Here is a 19,486-nt window from a genome sequence, read left to right on the forward strand (position 1 = left end):
ACATAAGGTTGGCCTCTCACCATCCCTTAATTAGCCAAACAACCCTGAGCAAATCACAACTTTACCACACCTGGTTTTGCTTGTACTGAACCCAAGACCACTGTAAAAGTGTAGACCTGGCACAGAATATTGGCAATAGATAAAAACCAGTCCTTAAGGTCTTTCCCTGTCCCCCAAGATTCCTAGTCCCCAGCACCACCCACAGGAAATAGATTATTTCACTCATCACTCTTGTGAAAGCATCCTTTTCTGTCCTGTTCACTGAAAGAGTTTTCCAGAGTAAAAACAGCCCAAGCTTAATGACGTGGGTGGACCTGAACTGGAAGGGTTTCCTTCCCTTAAAACCACTCCTTCCACCTACTCCGCCCAACAGATTCTTCAGTTTCCAGTGCAAGCCTTGCCCAGGTGCCATAAACAGCAGGTAGCAGCCTGACATCAGCAGAGTCTGTGATCCCTTTCAAGCTACTAAGGAACCTCTAGACCAGATCTGAAAAGAATTCAGAGCCCAGCCAATTCCATGAGCAGCAGAGACTTTGTGGAGCTGACGGGTATGACAACCCCCAGAGCCGAGGGCTGCAGCAACACTGGCTTCCAGGTGAGCAGACAGGCGTGTTGCCTTGTGTTTAAGACCGCGTCAATGGGAATAAGGCTCTTCTCTTACCACCTTGGCAGGTTTCTGAACAAAGCAGTGGGATTACTGGAATGCAATAAGATTTTCTCATAAAACTTTTTTTAAAATATTGTATTTTGCTTCTTGAGTTCTTCCTGTTGACAAACCTGAAAAGTCTCTTTTATTTGAACTTGTTTGCATTGCTGACTTGCCCTGTCACTTAAGAACAAGACTTTCTTCTCTGGCTTTTGTTTTGGGCTCACAGGCCCTGCCAGCATTTTCCAAAGAGCTAGTAAAATGGAGAGAATGGGGTGAGTCCAGCTCCTGAATGTAAGGAGCACACTTGAGGCTTTCTTTCTTTATACCAGGTCCCAAAGCCCCTGTCTGACAGTGGCCTGGGTGCTCCCCTCTCCAGTGCAGCCAGGTTATGCAAACTAGTCTCATGTCATCAACCAAAACTCACTGAGTGATTAATGCCACTTACCTCTGAGCTGGGTGCTACAGAGACCCAGAAGGAGCCCTGTTACAGGGAAATGCCGGGTGTTCTGACTGGGACTGGGATGGGGGTTTTCAGAGATATCCCGGGCTGTGGTCCCTTCCCTAAGCTAGCATGGGAGTCACACTAATGGGGGTCAGCAACCTCCTGGGATTCATGGTTACCAAAGAAAGCAATACAAACTTTTAGGCACTGGCAAAGAAAGGACTAAGCATGGTAAAAGGGCTTTAGCACACATCCTAAGTCTTCTACCCACAAGTTACCGTCCCTTCCCTGAGTTTCAGTTCAGCTGCCTGTACAGTAGTCACAGTGATCTTCTCTCAAGGTTAGTAGTGTAAGGGAAGAAAAGTTTTGTCCTCTTCCCTCTTAGATTCAGCACCTGAGGTCTGTGAATTAAACTGAGAAATGGCAGATTAAACAGAGAAAGGCATATAAAGTTTACTAATATTTTAATGTTAGGGGGATCCCTGGGTGGCGCAGCGGTTTGGTGCCTGCCTTTGGCCCAGGGCACGATCCTGGAGACCTGGGATCGAATCCCACGTTGGGCTCCCGGTGCGTGGAGCCTGCTTCTCCCTCTGCCTATGTCTCTGCCTCTCTCTCTCTCTCTGTGACTATCATAAATAAATCAAAATTAAAAAAATATTTTAATGTTAGGTTCATGTAGCTTCATAGAAAAGAAATAAAAAATTCAAAGAACCTAAACAACTCAGGGGCTTATATACCATTTTAACAAAGGAAAAAGAATTATGGAAAAGTGATTAGACAAAAGAGAAAGAGAGAGAAAGAGGTTAAGGGCCAAGAGATTGTGACTAGGAAATATTGGGGTAGCTAATGGAAGATAAGGTTTAATATGAGGTTTATGCAATCTTAACTCTATTACCAGTGATTAGGAGTATTCTCCTCTCACTGCTGGAAGAGAGGACAGCTGCACAAGGGAAATTCATGCCCTGCTCTCAGAAAAAGGGAGGAAGACTGAAGAGTTTTCTGTGTCTGCTTTTCCTTAATTGCTTACAGCTCAAAATTACTCTCAGCCAAAATGGCATCTTTTTGGGGTGTTATGTCCTAACTCCCTTCATAGGAGTTAAATGAGAAAAAGCATAAAGCAGAGGTTCTTTATGGTTCAAGAGAATGGAAGAAACAGAATGGCATAGAATTAAAGTCAGGATGAAGCAGGACCCCCCTTTTTCTGCAGTGTAAGGGGGCCCATATCACCAGTGGTTGGCATCCCAGTCAGTGAGCAGGACACACATCCATCAAATTCAGTGAGCAGGACACACATCCATCAAAGATAGCCCTGGTTTCCATGCTTCATTCTCTTCTATCAAACATAGCAGTTCCAGGTATCAAACTCAGGAGAATTCCACACACCAACACCCACAAGCTGTGACCAGGTTATTTCTTCCAACGCTTGCGGTTTGACAAGACACATGTTTACTCAGCAAAATCATTAACTTCCCCCCCCTATTTAAGACCACTGCTGGAAAGGGATATACCAAGTCAAGAAGGGATAAGACACTATTCTTGCCCTCCAGGAGCAAAGCAAGCAGAAACTAATATGCAATTGTAACATGATGTAAAAATAAACAAAAAATGATGTCAGAAGTTGGCAGAGAGTATATTGCCCATACAGATGCAGGTGAGCCGGGCTGACCAGGAAGCCTCTCAGGGTGAAAGAAGGGGCAGGGATTTCCCAGTTGAACAGGGAGAGCTGTCAGCAGAGCAATGCAAGCAAAGAGAACTTCTCGAAAGAGGGTATGTGCTTGGGATAGAGAAGATGAGGTACTGGAGCTGGAGAGTAGGCAAGCTGACCCCAGATCATGTGGACTCAACGCATGCTAACACATTGGGGACGAATCAACCAGAATTTGACTATCCAATTGTTAAAGTACTCTACTAGCCCTGTCGAGGGTGGACAAAATGGAAAGAGATTTGTGTGTGGTTGTGATGCCACTTAGAAGGGTAGCATGATAATCATGGTGCAAACCAGCATGGGCCAGAAGTACCAATACTGGTTGGAGGCCCTCTCAGCCGTGGAACTAGCGTTGAGTCAGGGTGAGGTAAGAGTTGCTCTGGCTGTGAATATTCCCATTCTCTCCTCTGAAAGGTAGGATAATGATAGTATATCTTGGGGTTGAGAGAATTAAATGAATTAATATATGTTAGGGGGAGAAAGTATTTGTTTTAAAGAACTGTGCTGTCTTAGTTCGTTCAGGCTGGTATAAACACCATGAACTGGGTGGCTTATAAATAAAAATTTATTTCCCATGGCGACTGAAAGTGCAAGACTGTGGCACCAACAGACTTGGGATCTGGTGAAGACACACTTCCTCATGGACAGCCATTTACTTCTTGTGTCCTCAAGGGCAGAAGGTGCAAGGGGCTCTCTGGAGTCTCTTTTATAAGGGCACTGATCCCATTGTTGAGGGCTCTGCCCTCATAGCCTAATCACCTCAAAGTCCTCACCACCTAAATCTGTCAAGTTAGTATTAGATTTTCCAACAGGAATTTTGTGAGGATAGCGGGGACACCTTCAGACCTTAGCAAGTACCTAGCACTCAGAGTGAACATAATAATAGTATCTCTTGGTGCTGGTGCACGTTAAAGAGAGTGACTAGCCAACATATCTGGCTTGAGAGCAGAACTTAGAAGTGATTCCCTTTATAGAAACAGGAAATCCAGAGGGATGATTAGAGCAAGGACGACCATGAATTCATTTTGAGGCCTGCTGGATGAAATTAGGGTGATTCCTCACCCCTAGATGAAGATGGGGAGGAGGCAGGAAACTCCAGGCATACATGCACCTGGAGGCTAGAAGGGGCCATCATGCATTTGGGGGCTGTTAGCACACTGATGATCCAGCGGCATGAATGAGACCAGCTTATAAGAGAAACCTAGGAAGCCCCAGTGTTTATGGAGCTGGGAGGTTGGAGCAATCAGAGGATCTTCATCCTCAGGGAGAGAAAGAGGAGCAGCACCAGGAGAGGGGAGAGTCTGGGGAAGCCAAGGGAAAAGAGAACTACATCAGCAGCAGCAAAGACAAATTCACTGGATTTGCCAACCAAGAAGTCTCCAGTGACCAGGAGTGGGGGAGGAGGACAGGTGGTGTTATGAGCAGGAACTGTGAAGGGGGGCAAATGAGGGAAGAGAGGACGTTCTTTCCCCTGGCAGAGAGCAGAGCAGGGAAGAGAGACAGACTCAGGGGAGGCAGGATTGAGACTGTAGACAGGAGGCTTTTTTATTCAAAAAAAAATTTTTTTTAAGGATTTTATTTATTTCTTCACAAGAGACACAAAGGGAGGCAGAGGCATTGGTAGAGGGAGAAACAGGCTCCCTGCCAGGAGCCCAATGCAGGACTTGATCCCAGAACTCCGGGATCACGATCTGAGCCAAACAAAAGCAGATGCTCAACCACTGAGCATCCCCCCCAAAAAATTTCATTCTGAAATATAACATGCATAAAAAAACACACAAAATCAGATAGACAACTTATTATAAAGTGCCATCCACATCAAGAAACAGGACATTGAGTCCCTCAGCTAGGACACCCCAATTCTGTACATCTGTCACAACTGCCACCTCTACTGGGGATGACAATGATCCTAACTTTATAGGAATTACTCCCCTGCTTTGCTTTATGTCTTATCTTATAATTATGAATCCCCAAGCACTGCTTTTGCCTATTTTTAAATTGTATATAAACAGAAAATTACAAGAAAATATTTGCTTATTTTAAAACATTTATATGGAATTGGGCAAGATGAATCATTTTGTGTCTGACTTCTTTTGCTCAGTTTTGGATTCCTGAGACTCAGCCATGGTATTGTGTGTAACTGGAGTTCATCCCATTTCATTGATATACAGTATTCTCCATAAACATTACACAATTTATCTCTTATACTGTTGGTGGGCATTTATGTCGTTAAGCTTGGAGCTTTTAGGAGCTTCTACAAGCAAACGCAGCTCTAAACACTCTCAGACATGTCCCCTGATGCGTATGTAACAGACTTGTTTGGCATTATATTTAGGAGTAGAATCGCTAGGTCATTGGGAATGCATCTATATTTTCAACTTTAGCGACTCTGGCAACCTGGTTTCTCAAGTGGTTTTACTAATATACACTTCCATCCAAGGAGTGTGAGTTCTTTTTATTGCAGAGCCTCACCAATATTTATCTGGCTTTTTAATTGCAATGTTTCTGGTAGATGTATAGTAAGTCAGTGCAACACTTTGGTTTCATTTTACTTTTCCCTTGTTATTGGCCACTAGATACCAACTTTATGGAATGCTTGCTCAAGTGTCTCACCTGTTTTCTCTACTGGATTGTGTCTCTTTTCCTACTGATGTGAAGGAGTTCTTTTTATGTTCCAAAGACAAGCCCTTTTTCAGTTATATGGTTTCCAAATGACTTCTATACTTCTTGTTGTCTTTCACCCTTTAATATTTGGATGCACAAAAGTTAATTACATTGTGGTCCCAATTATTTATTAAGTGTTTCTGTTTTATATATCCTGTTTAAGACATCATTTTCTGTCTCGCAAGATCATAAAATACCCCCCCCATATTTTCCAAAAATTTGTTGCTGACTTCCACATTGAGGACTCTGGTCCTCCTGAAATTAGATCTTATGAATCAATAAGGTGGGAATCAAGTTTTTGTTTTTCTACACAGGCATCCAGTTATTTCAGCATCACTTAAAAAACAATCTTTTCCCCACGTGACTAGTATCACATTTATCAAGCGTCCATATTTAGGGTATGTCTTTTTAGAATAGGGCAACTAAAAGATTTTCCCAAACTGAAAGCAGGGGGAAGGATCCAGAGGAGACAGAGAATGGAAAATTGACAGCAAGAGAGGTCAGGATTTCTAAGGGCGAAAATTGAGGCAATTTTTGAAAGAATACTCTTACTAAAGGGTGTTTTGTAGAAATGCAGGTGAGGTTTCATCCTGCCTATGAGTCATTGATTTTAGGACCTGTGGCCCTCAGAGCCACACAGTCCATGCTCACTCAGATGTCAGCTGCGTGGTACCCACTTACAAGAGTCTCAACACAGAACTGGATGGGAAATGTGACTCTGCACAACCACACACACACACACACACACACACACAAATTGACCTACTCCTTGAATAGTCTGGTGAGTTAGTCGAATTTGAAGAGTTTGTTAAATTATGGGGAAATTTTGGGAGGTCATCTAAGTGCAAGAATGTTTGACACAGATAATTTGAATAGAGAAGTTCTGTGGTTGGGAGTAATCATGAAAAGTAAGGAGGAAGAGCTTTATTTCTCTCTAATCCTCTGAGGGAGGTCCACATGAATCACACCAGGTGGTTGAGTAGGTTTCTGCTAACTCAGGACAAGCTTGGCCAGAACTATTGAGGTACTTTTCAGCCCACAGGTGAATTAAAACACAGAAAACACATGACAATAATTGCCTTTGTGAAGGACATTTTAAAAACTTCTCTCTCCTTTCCTCAAATCAGATCATACTTAATTTATTTCTAACAACCTAGATGGCTAGAACCCAAGGCATTTCCATGATGCCTCAGTGGGGAAGGATTTAGTGATCTAGTTTTGCCCTTTACTCCAGTCTCTCACTTTACTTGTGGGTTGTTTTTTGTTTTGTTTTGTTTTGTTTTTTCACATCTCTTAATTTAAAATGAAGATAGTGGCGCCTACTGGCCCATGCAGATAGAGCAGGTGAGAGCAAAGAAACCGACAAGGACATTTCCAGGAGGCACCAAAATTAGGCTTCCTGTTGACCCACATGGCTACTTCCTCATTCCCCTGCAGAGCGTGAGGTCTCGAGGTCAGAGTAGAGGGAAGAAAGAAGTAGGTGCGGAAGAATTTTAAAAGCACAGCTGGAAAAAGAGGTGGTCTGTAATGTTCCAAGAACTGACTATATGGCATGTGACTTTGACTTTGGTTAGAGATAACAAGGAGCCTCTTCTTAAGGAGGAAGTGGAGAGGGAAGAAAGGGATGAGCTTTTGAGAAAAAGCCACACTGGGGTGTGGTGGTGGTTAACCACAGATGCTAAGGTTAAAAGTCACATACTGAATCATTGTGAGGAGGACAAAACATAGGTTCTTTGGGTAAAGAGTTGAGACTTCAAAGCCAGAATGCCAGCCTACCATTAAGGCAAGTTACCTAACTCCCAAATCTGTTTCCCCATCCAAAAACCAGGTCCTAATACCCTACATCAAAAGACTAGGGGGGATAGTGGAAAGCTCTAGCACCTAACAAATGCTCAAGTATCAGCAACTATTAGCTAAACCATTTAGTTGGGGATGCTATTTTGGGTGCAAAGGCTAAACCAAAGTTTGAAATCCAGGTGTGAATTCTGTGTATCTACAATAAGAAACTATGGAAGATGCTAAGAGGCAACTTGGAATTATGTTAATGTCAGCCAAATGTAAACCTCAAGTCCCTTGGGTCCCTGCCAGACTGAGAGACCTTGGCTCTCAGCATCTGTGTCTCTTTAAAAGGACTTTATAAAGTTATTTTTATTTTTTTAAGATTTTATTTATCTAATCATGAGAGACAGAGAGAGAGGGAGAGACAAGACACAGGCAGAGGGAGAAGCAAGCTCCACACAGGGAGCCCGATGTGAGACTCGATCCCGGATCCCAGGATCATGCCCTGAGCCAAAGACAGATGCTCAACTGCTGAGCCACCCAGGCATCCCTACAAAGTTATTTTTAAATAACTTTTGGTTTATTCTGATCTATTTCTTATAAGTCAAATGCATCTCTAAAAAAAAATTTTAGGCTCTAAATTTATTCACTGTGTTTCTAATTAATTTACATTCATTTAGTCAGTGCTCTTTGGAATGATGTGCTTGATAACCAAAGTGATTTTAGGATTAGCCAAAAAGCAACGTTCTTCCTAATGTAAGCAAATTCAAATGCTTATGGCACACTGATGTATTCTCATTAATGCCTCACTGTCGAATGTTCTGACTTGAGATAGCCTGGTTCAGGATAAGACTAATACTTAGGAAGTGACCATGATTTCCCAAAATTGAACAAGAGTAAGGCAGGCCCAAGAAACCAAGATTTCATCCTGGAGGTGATTCAGGCTTTGGCATCAAATGCATTTTCATGAAAAAAAAGAGATCTATTATCATCCTTGATCCCTTTGGACAGACTGGAGATTTACCTACTAAAAACCAATCAGAGAGGGAATACAAAGAATTTTTTTTTCAATTGATGGCTTAAAAGGGATTATACCCTTGTTTATTTTTTCCTCAACTGTCGGAAGATGTTTGCTGTTAAGAACATTTCTGTTTCAATTTTAAAAACGTATTATAAGCAACTAAATGCCAACAAATCAGGCAATCTGGAAGAAATGGATACACTCCTGGAAACCTACAAATTACAAAAACTGAAACAGCAAGAAATAGAAAATGTGAACAGGCCAATAACCAGCAAGGAAATTGAAGAAGTCATCACAATCCTCCCAAGACACAAAGGTCCAGGGCTGGTTGGCTTCCCAGGGGAACTCTAAAAAACATTTAAAGCAGAAATAATACCTATTCTACTAAAGCTGTTTCAAAGGATAGAAAGGGAGGGAATACTTCCAAACTCATTTTATGAGGCCAACATTACCTTGATATCAAAACCAGACAAAGACCCCAACAAAAAGGAGAATTACAGACCAATATCCCTGATGAACATGGATGCAAAAATTCTTACCAAGATACTAGCCAATAGGATCCAACAGTATATTAAGAGGATTATTCAATATGACCACGTGGAAATTATCCCTGGGATGCAAGGCTGGTTCAACATTTGTAAAACGATCAACCTGTTACATCAATAAGAGAAAAGACAAAGAACTATATGATCCTCTCAGATGCAGAGAAGGCATTTGACAAAATTCAGCATCCATTCCTGATTAAAACTCTTCACAGTGTAGGGATAGGCAGAACATTCTTCATACAATAAAAGCCATTTATGAGAAGCCCACAGCAAATATCATTCTCAATGGGGAAAACTGAGAGCCTTTCCCCTAAGATCAGGAACATGACAGGGATGTCCATTCTCACCACTGTTATTCAACATAGTACTGGAAGTCCTAGCCTCAGCAATGAGACAAAAAAAAAATTAAAAGGCATTCAAATTGGCAAAGAAGAAGTCCAACTCTCCCTCTTCACAGATGACATGATAGTTTATATAGGAAACCCAATGGCTCCACTTCAAGATTGCTAGAACTCCTACAGCAAGTTGGCAATGTGGCAGGATACAAAATCAATGCAGAGAAATCAGTGGCATTTCTGTACACTAACAATGAGTCTGAAGAAAGAGAAATTAAGGAATCGATCTCATTTACAATTGCACCCAAAATCATGAGATACCTAGGAATAAACCTAACCAAAGGAGTAAAGGATCTATATCCTAAAAACTACAAAACACTTATGACAGAAATTGAGGAAGACATAAGGAAACACAGTCCATGGTCATGGATTGGGAGAATAAATATTGTGAAAATGTCTATGCTATCCAGAGCAACTTACACATTCAATGCAATCCTTATCAAAACACCTTGGTCTTTCTTCATAGAGTTGGAACAAATAATCTTAAGATTTGTATGGAACCAGAAAAGACCCCAAATAGCCAGAAGAATACTGAAAAAGAAGACCAAATCTGGGGGCATCACAATTCCTGACTTCAAGCTGCATTACAAAGCTATAATCATCAAGAAAGTGTGGTACTGGCACAAGAACAGACACATGGATCAATGGAACAGAATAGAGAACCCAGAGATGGACCCTCAACTCTATGATCAACACATCTTTGACAAAGCAGGAAAGAATATCCACTGGAAATAAGACAGTCTCTTCAATAAATGGTGTCGGGAAAATTGGACAATCATGTGAAGAAGAATGAAACTAGGCCATTCTCTTACACCATACACAAAGATAAATTCAAAATTTTGAGAGATCTAAATGTGAAATAAGAATCCATTAAAATACTAGAGGAGAACACAGGCAACAACCTTTTTGAACTTGGTCATGGTAACTTCTTGCAAGACACATCTGTGAAGGCAGAAGAAACAAAAGCAGAAATGAATTACTGAGACTTAATCAAGATAAAAAGTTTCTGCACAGTGAAGGAAACAATCATCAAACTAAAAGACAACTTACTGAATGGGAGAAGATATTTGCAAACGACATATCAGATAAAAGGCTAGTATCAAAGATCTATAAGAACTTATCATATTCCACACCGAAGAAACAAACAATCCAGTCATGAAATGGGCAGAAGACATGAACAGACTTTCTCCAAAGAAGACCTACACATGGCCAACAAGCACATGAGAAAATGCTCTATGTCACTTGCCACCAGGGAAATACAAATCAAAACCATAATGAGATACCATCTCACACCAGTGAGAGTGGCTAAAACTAATAAGACAGGAAACAACAAATGTTGGAGAGGATGTGGAGAAAGGGGAACCCTCTTGTGTTGGTGAGAATGCAAACTGGTACAACACACTGGAAAAACAGTGTGGAGGTTTTCTAGAAGTTAAAAATAAAGCTCCTCACCACCCAGCAATTGCACCACTGGGTATTTACCCTAAAGATACTGATGTAGTGAAAGATGGGACACTTTCATCCCAATGATCATAGCAGCAATGTCCACGATAGCCAAATTGTGAAAGGAACCTCAATGTCCTTCAACAGATGAATGAGTAAAGAAGATATGGTCTGTATGAACAATGGGATATTACTCAGCCATCAGAATATCTACCATTTGCTTCGACGTGGATGGAACTGAAGGGTATTATGCTGAGTGAAATAAGTCAATCGGAGGAGGACAATCATCATATGGTTTCACTCATACGTGGAAATTAAGATAATGAAACAGATTATAAGGGAAAGAGGGAAACTGAGCAGGAAAAATTAGAGAGGGAGACAAACCATGAGAGACTCTAATTCTGGGAAACAAACAGAGGGTTGCAGAATGGGAGGGGGTGGGGAGATGAGGTAACTAGGTGACAGGCACTGAATGGGCATTGAGGATGGCACTTGATGAGATGAGCCCTGGGGATTATAGTATATGTTGGCAAATTGAACTTAAATAAAATATATATTTTTAAAAAGTACATTTCTGTTTCCCCATGACTAAAGGAATTGCATCTTTGGAATTTCAGATGCAGCTAAGTTAATTCTAATTAATCTGTAAAAGCATTACAAAGTGTAGGAGTTGAACTTCTTAAGTCTTAATCATGAGTATAGTAAAATAATTAATTGTGTAACTTATGTTTGACAGTTTCTCTTCTAAATTCCCTGAGAACAGGGATGATATATGCAGTCTCAGCGACCAGCATTGCTAGCCCATTGACCATAGCAACCCATGACGTCAGACAGAAGACTGGTTTTTAACAGAAGGAAAGGATGCCTATGTGTGAATGCTTGGTTTCATGGCAGTAAAAAAATGATAAAGATTCAAATATTTGAGAAGCAAGGGAAGGAAATATTAAGTACAGTTGCGGGGAGGGAGGACTGCAGAGTGCTGTGTCTGGCCCAGGAAGTAAAGAGTCCAGGTATTGTCATATATTGCTCTAAGGATAACAGCTTGTCCGGGCTGAAATTAGACATTATCAAATACAAATTATCAATATAAATATCAAAAGTTAAAATAAGAGTGAAAGGCAAGCCAGGAGGAGAAGGTCAGTGATATCTTGGAGCACACAATTTTACATTTATATGACTTTTAGTTAGCTCCAGGCTCAGGAAACTCTGGGCATAAAAAAAAATAAAAATAAAAATATACACAAGTGCATTTGCAGACATTTAACTCCACTCTTCTGGTGATGACTTGGTTAGGATGGAGGAGAACACCCCACCACTACCAAGGCATGTTTCCCTGTTTGTAATTAGTAAGCTATCTGTAGAGGTGATATTCAAGGCTATGTGAATATCCAGTTGCCCAACACATTTCACCCAATGGTGTTAGCTTCCCTTCCTTGAATCAGTTATTACCTAGGGAGCTGCAAAATGCGGGTTTTCATTGCTTCATTGTTCCTACCCTGACATTCTTCTGAAAAGAATACACCTCCCATTTTTTTTTTTTTTAAGAATACACTTTGATCATCTTCTTCTCTCTGGACTAACATTCTTTCTTTTATTACATATTTTATAATCAATTCCCAACATTTTTTTATTTCTTGCAACATTTTATGATAAGGACTTTTAGACATAAAGGGAAGTTAAAAGACTTGCATAGCAAACATCTTTATATCCACCATCTGTGCTTCATAATTAATGTTTTGCCATACTCAAGTTTCTCACATATTTGTTCATCTACACTCCCCTCTATACACCCATCAGTCCGGCTCATTGTTTGATACAAATAAGTTGCAGGCATTATTCATGTTTTTGGCTTTTTAGTGCTCAACTTGCCCCAAACTTGGCCAGTGATCTCAGAATGCTTTTTGATAAGGACTGAATTTACTTATTAGATGCAACTATCCTAAACAATATATGAAGTAAACATTTATGGTATATAAAATTGAGGCCATGTTTTAGTATATGAATGCTTTTAACCACAGCCAGAATCAGAAGTGGGGCCACACCTTGGCCTTCAAGGCACCTCTATTTAGTGTTAGTGGACTGGCGCCACCAAGCGGACATTTCAAGCAGCAACCATTAGTGTCTGGCCTACATTGAGCATGTTTGGTCTGGTCCCACAATAACAGCAAAAGCTAATCTGCATTTTATCTTCCAAAGAGAAGCCAAGACTCTAATGAGTTCTGATGCAAAAAAAATGACCAGTTTTAGAAAATCATATGACATTCACTTCGATTAAGCAGGAAGCTTAAACATCACTCATTAAATGCTTATTTCAGAAATCTCTATGAACACGATACCAAAGCCTTTATTCCTGGGCATTATTTGTTATCCTCCACTAGTAGACTTGCTGGATGATAAGATGGACAGACCCGGAAGTAAAACCTAAATATCCAAGTGCAAATAAGAAGGAAAGGTATGTAATCTCCCAGATGTATGATGCTCACTCCTAACTATGAGATCCACCAGGTGGACCTGAGAGGGAGAAAGAAAGTCCCATCCCACAGAACTGCTTGTTTGAAATGGAGGTGAAAGATGCAAAATAACCCTCCCTACACTGAGTTAATGTATATAAGTAGAGAAAATATTTGGTATCTGTTGCAAATACCTCCAAATAAAATTTACATGATGGCACTGAAATTAAGGTAGTTAATAGAATTTTCCCCTGGACCTTGCTGGGGTTTATTTTCTTGATTTTTAAGGTGTTAATAAAGATGCATATGCACTATCTCAAATTAATTTTAATAACTAGATTTAACTATAACTGGTTCCCTTTTAGTATCATATATTTAATTTTATGTATTTTAAAACATTCTGAAAGGAAACCATAGGCTGTACCAACTGTTCTCCTTTGGGACACTTCCCAGAAGTTACACATAGCTTCAATCACAGGGGCAGAATTTAATCATAGCCACAGAGAGTTTAGAAATATACCTTGAGGCTGGGAAATTTGGGGCCCTGTTCAAATTCAGAGCCCTATATTTAAAGGAATTTGAGAAGGGGCACATGGGTGGCTCAGTCAGCTGGGCATCCAACTCTTGACTTTGGTTCAGGTCATGATCTCAGGGTCATGGGATCGAGCACTGCATTGGGCTTGGTGCTAGGTGTGGAATCTTCTTGGAATTCTCTCTCTCTCTCTCTCTCTCTCTCTCTTCCTCTGCTCCTGCCCTTTAAATAGAAGGGGGAAAATGAAATAGAAAATAATAGATTTAGTGACAACTAGGAGTCTTGACCACAATATATTTCCTACTGGGGTTATAGAATTCAACTTATGTTAATCAGATTGTATTATTTATTATTATCTTGATCTTCCTTATCCTTACTTTTGCCCACTTGATCTGTCATAGACTGAAAGAGTTTTATCAACCTTTTGCTAAACGTGTTTCTAGGTACTTGTCCCTCAGTTTCCTTTATATTAATCTATGCCATTTGTATGCAGAGTCCTCCTTCTCAGAGCGAGAGTTTGTACTCTGACCGTTGTTGTTTTGGAATAGTTTAATTGTTTTTTTTTAATCCTGTATTCAGACTTGGTAAATTAAGATCATGACCACTGCATGTTTTATCTTTCTGAGTTGCTACTGAGTCATTTCCAGTACAGATTCTCCTCAACTTACAATAGGGTGATGCCCCAATAAACCAATCAGGACTTCAAAGTATTGTATATCCAGATGAGGTATATGAAATGTACCTCATCTACCAAACATCATAGCTTAGATGTGCTCAGAACACTTATATTAGCCTACAGTTGGGCAATATCATCTAACAGAAAGCCAATTGTATAACACAGTGTCAAATATCTATGTAATGTGTACCGAATATTGTGAAGTGAAAAACAATGGTTGAGCAGGTACAAACTTCATTGTAAGCATATCAGTTGTTGACCCTAGTGACCTCAAGGCAATGTCCAGCATCACATCTGAGGATCATACTCCACATCACTAGCCCATGAAGAGGACAAAACTCAAAACTCAAAGTACAGTTTGTAACTAAATGCATATGACTATCACAACATCATAAAATTGAAAGACATATGAGTGTATGGTTGTGTTTGTTATTCCATCCACCTCAGTCAAATCCACTGATTTGCCAGATGGGTTTATTTGTTCTGAGATCCACCCATATTTTATATCCTGCTTTCTAAATATCTTTTCACTGTATGTTTTGCATATTTTTTACTTTTGTTTGGTTTCTTCTGAAGGCGTTTTTTTTTTTTAGTGGTTCCTTTTACAACAAGTTTAAGATTATAAGTCATCACAAAATTAACATATTTTCTAACTACTATTATTTTCATTCCTTCTCTTCTACCATTTGATCTTAGCTGGATATATATTTTAACATTTACCTTTCTATCTTAAACATTGCTGCTTATAATCTCTTTTAGCTCCTAGAAATCAAAGATAAAGTTGGCATACTCATCTTCCTCTAATTTTTCTCATTGGATATAGAACCCTGCCTTTCCTTACACTCCTATACTTAGGGGGTTCCACTTGCCCCTGGATCACAAAGATCATAAAGGGAGTATGTTACCAGTGTTTTGTGGTCCTGCCTCCTTTGCACCCAACTCAGAGCTGCCTTCAGAGCATTCAGAGGTGACAAAGAATTGTGCCAGAGAAGTGGGACCATGAACCACAGGCTGACCAGGTGGTTGCCTCGCACCGTACTGCTGCTCCTTCATTCAATCCATTACCCCACACAGGCCAGCAACAAAAACAGGAACTGCTCAGGGAGGAACAGTCCAGCTACTGTCCATGAACTACATTAAGGACTCCATAAACCTGAGACCTGAGGCAGAAGGCCACCTGAGACAAGAGAGTCATGCGCGATATGCAAAGAGCAAAGGCTTCTGGGATACCACCTTTGAAAACCCAATCCTTCCAAGGCAAAGCCCATACAATTATGAGGAAATGTGATAGAGAAAATGGTCTTAAAATATTTGACATTTGTAGTTTTTAAATGTACGAAATAAATAAATAGGGTAAATAAATAAATAAGGGTGAGCTACATTTCTAAACAATGCAAGAGATCAGACTCACCAAACAGATATTGGCATTTGCATTTCACCACAGAGAACAAAGTGACTATAAATGCACAAAAGCAAGTGAGTAAGTAGCAAACTCAAACATAAAATTAATCTAAAAGTCAACTGACAAAAGTCCATTACTATATGTGGCACTAGGTAGATAATGAATGCTGTGCTCCTATATAGTGGTGAATACAGCCTCAAGAGATTCTCAATGTGAACTCAGAAATAATGATGAAACACAGCCTTTTATCATAATGCAGCACCAATTAATATAGATAATTTGTCAATATTCCTGAAACCAGCCATCCTAAGATTTATGGTGAGCCGCTTCCTTTTATCTACTCAAGTTGGATTTTGGAATTTTAAGTCACTGTTTGAAGCAGTTGCTCCAATCTAGTCCCAATCCATGTCCATGGAAATGGATACAGAAATATTAAATGGATCACTTGAAGCTTTTAAGATAGAAGTGTATATCTGACATCTTCATTTAGGCACCTAATGCTTAAAATATTGGAACATATAGTAATCTTCTTGGAGGAGTAGAGAAAGCAGTCCTGTACCATTTTGTCTCTACTCAGAGGTAGAGACACTATTTCAGCTGCACTATAATGAGCTTAACTGTCCCCTGGACTATCTTTCCATTGCAAAACAGTTACCAAGCACTCCTGTGCCTGCCATTGCGTTATGCATGTGGTATTCAGAAGTGAAGAGGGAACAGAGAATCTGGCTTCTCAGCTTAGAGTTTAGGGGTATAATCTAGATTTATACAGATTTACACAGTTCCAAGTTTTTGAAGTAACATCATATTCCCATTTTTTCCACAAGCCTTGAGACTTGGGCATCCATAGCAACTTTTAAGGCATCACTCCTCAGAATGTACCTCACTGACTGCTTCTAGAGAGATTGCTTTATTTTATATATATATATATATTTTTTATTTTATTTTAGAGATAGAGCACACGTACGAGCAGGGGGAGAGGCAAGTAGGCTCCCCAAGGAGCAGGGAGCATGATGCGGGCCTCTATCCCAAGACCCTGAGACCATGACCTGAGCCAAAGGCAGATGCTTAACCGACTGAGCCACCCAGGCACCCCTAGGTAGATTGCTTGAAAGATGTTCAGAATGTGGAGATAGGTAGGTAGAAGGATAGATAAATACATACATACATACATACATACATAGACAGGCAGACAGACACACATACACAATACAATAAACAACTCTGATCACCAATCTAAATCTCTTCTGGTGCTATAAAGCCTTCCAGCCAAGGTATATTAGCAAACACTAAAACAAGCTTGCTGTGAAGTGTCAAGCTCTAGACTCAGGTAAATATCTCCATAGCAGCTCCTCAGAGTCCTTTTTGACATCATATTTGCCTGGTAGGCCATTCCCATCTGTCATTAACCAACATCATCTATGTCCCATCAAGGCCAAGATGCAAGTCTCTCCAGGGGTGAAGGTGTCCGTTCTTGCTCCAGGCTCATGCCCATCATTGCCTCCTTGTCAAGGTCAGTTATGTAGTCAGAGCACACCAGGCCAGAGCAGCTTCCATAAAGAAGCTCGAAGAAAGTCTCCTCTGGCACAATGACGTTCAGCTTGCAGCAGAGAAACCACAACCACAAAAACTGAGAAATGGACGCCACACAGTGCATCCAGGGCCATCATGGGAGGGAGAGACCAATAAGTGGAGCAGACACAGTTGCAAGAGAAAGCGCCAAACTAATCATGGACACAAGACGTGTTCAGAAAAGCAGGAGTGCCCACTTATGCAAATAAAGGAGAGCATCTACTTAAAACCAGTCTGTGAGGGGGAGGCCCACTACTCTGTTTGAGAAAAAACCACCAAGCCTAGGTATAGTTAGAAAGTGGCCACAAGAAATTTCAAGAATCCTTCACAATGATACACAATGATACAGTAGTTTCTGGTGTACATATAGTGATTCTGCAAGGTTCTATATTGTGCTATGCTCACGGATGTAGCTACCACCTGCCCCCATAAAATGCTATTATCATACCATAGACTTATGCTGTATCTTTCATGCCTGTGACTTCTTCACTCCATGACTAGAGCCTGTATCTCCCACTCCTCTTCACCCATTTTGCCCATCTCACCACCCTGCTCCCCTCTGGCAACTGGCAGTTTGTTCGCTGTATTTATGGGTCTGATTTGCTTCTAATTTGTTTACTTATTTGTGGGGTTTTTTGATTCCACATATAAGTGAAATCATACTGTATTTGTCTTTCTCTGTCTGATTTATTTCACTCCACATAACACCCTCTAGGTCCATCCACATTCGAAATGGCACGATCTCATCCTTTTTATGGCTGTGTAATATTCCATTTGCTATACAGATAGACCCCATCTTCCTTATCTATCCATCTATCGATGAACACTTAGGCTGCTTCCATGTCTATCTATTATACATAATGCTGCAATAAACATAGGGGTGCATATATCTTTTTGAGTTAGTGTTTGTTTTCTTCATATAAATATCCAGAAGCCAAATTAATGGATCTTATGGTAGTAGTTTGCTTTTTAATTTTTTGAGGAACTTCTATACTGTCTTCCAGAGTGGCTACACCAACTTACATAACCGTCAACAATGCATAAGGGTTCTTTTTTCTCCACTTCCTTGCCAACACTTGTTATTCCTTGTCTTTTTGATTCTAGCCACTCTGACTGGTCTTTTAATATCCTGAGGTCAAATCAGATATTCTTGATGGAAGCAGAATTTAATCTGTAGGTGTACCACTACCTTCTAGACACTCCTGAGGCCAAAGTGTCCTGGCCCAATGTTCAAACTCTATAGGCACAATACAGTTTGGGTTGGACAGTCTGAGTTCACATCCCATCTCAGCTACTGTGGTTATATAACCTGAGTCACGTAAATGGCTTATCTTGGCCTTAGTCTCTTCATCTATAAAAATGGAGATCACAGGACTTTAAAGAGATTAACCCTGTGTCTTGTGCCAACTACATATCATATCAACCCAGGTGCAGATAAAAACAAAAACCAAAAGTAGCAAGAGAGAAGCTTATTTCCTTCAGCTAAAAGTCAGGAAGGAGGTAGTACAGGACTGGAGTGGAAGCACTACTCAAGGTTATCAAGGACCCAAGTACCCTGCAACTCACCACGCTGACATCCTCACGGTGGGGCTCTTTTTTTTTTATAAATTTTTATTTATTTATGATAGTCACAGAGAGAGAGAGAGAGAGAGAGAGAGAGAGAGAGGCAGAGAGAGAAGCAGGCTCCATGCACCGGGAGCCCGACGTGGGATTCGATCCCGGGTCTCCAGGATCGCGCCCTGGGCCAAAGGCAGGCGCCAAACCGCTGCGCCACCCAGGGATCCCACGGTGGGGCTCTTGTGTTCATGGCCCAACTGGAACCATCCACCACAAGGTAGCACGACATAGGGAAAAATGAAATGGACAACGGGCATCTGCTGTCATCTCTGAAGGAACATTCTGAGCTGCCCCACTCAGAGCACCACATGTATTTATATTTCAACTGGCCAGAATCTAGTTATAAGTGGAAATGTAGCCTCTCCTCTGGGTGGCTTCATGTTCAGCTGTAATTCTATTAAAGGGAAATAGCACAAATAGATGGCGTTGAGGGGATGATTTCCAGAATGTTTTAGAAGTTGTATCGTTTAGAAACTGAATGAACGGAATAAATTAATCATTTTTAAAAATCTTCTGTCCAACTGTACTCCCCACGACACCCATTGAGGATCTGTAGTTGCTCAAACAGCACGGAAAGTGCAGGATCAAAGTCCAGGC

General features: G+C 40.7%; 1 protein-coding gene across 4 annotated transcripts in view; it reads left to right on the forward strand.

The window, feature by feature from the left end:
* Positions 1-395: 395 nt before the first annotated feature.
* Positions 396-19,486, forward strand: part of LOC129500298 (solute carrier family 28 member 3-like) — a 57,164-nt gene continuing 38,073 nt past the window's right edge. For all 4 annotated transcript variants that reach the window (XR_008662534.1, XM_055310571.1, XM_055310570.1 and 1 more), the window contains exon 1: positions 396-595. Coding sequence is in view for 3 of the 4 variants with exons in the window: in XM_055310571.1 (XP_055166546.1) it covers positions 518-595 (78 nt within the window). In the remaining variant the exon portion in view is untranslated. The remainder of the gene's footprint in view (positions 596-19,486) is intronic.

Source organism: Nyctereutes procyonoides, unplaced genomic scaffold (genome assembly GCF_905146905.1).
Source record: "Nyctereutes procyonoides isolate TBG_1078 unplaced genomic scaffold, NYPRO_anot_genome, whole genome shotgun sequence".
Lineage (NCBI taxonomy): Eukaryota > Metazoa > Chordata > Mammalia > Carnivora > Canidae > Nyctereutes > Nyctereutes procyonoides.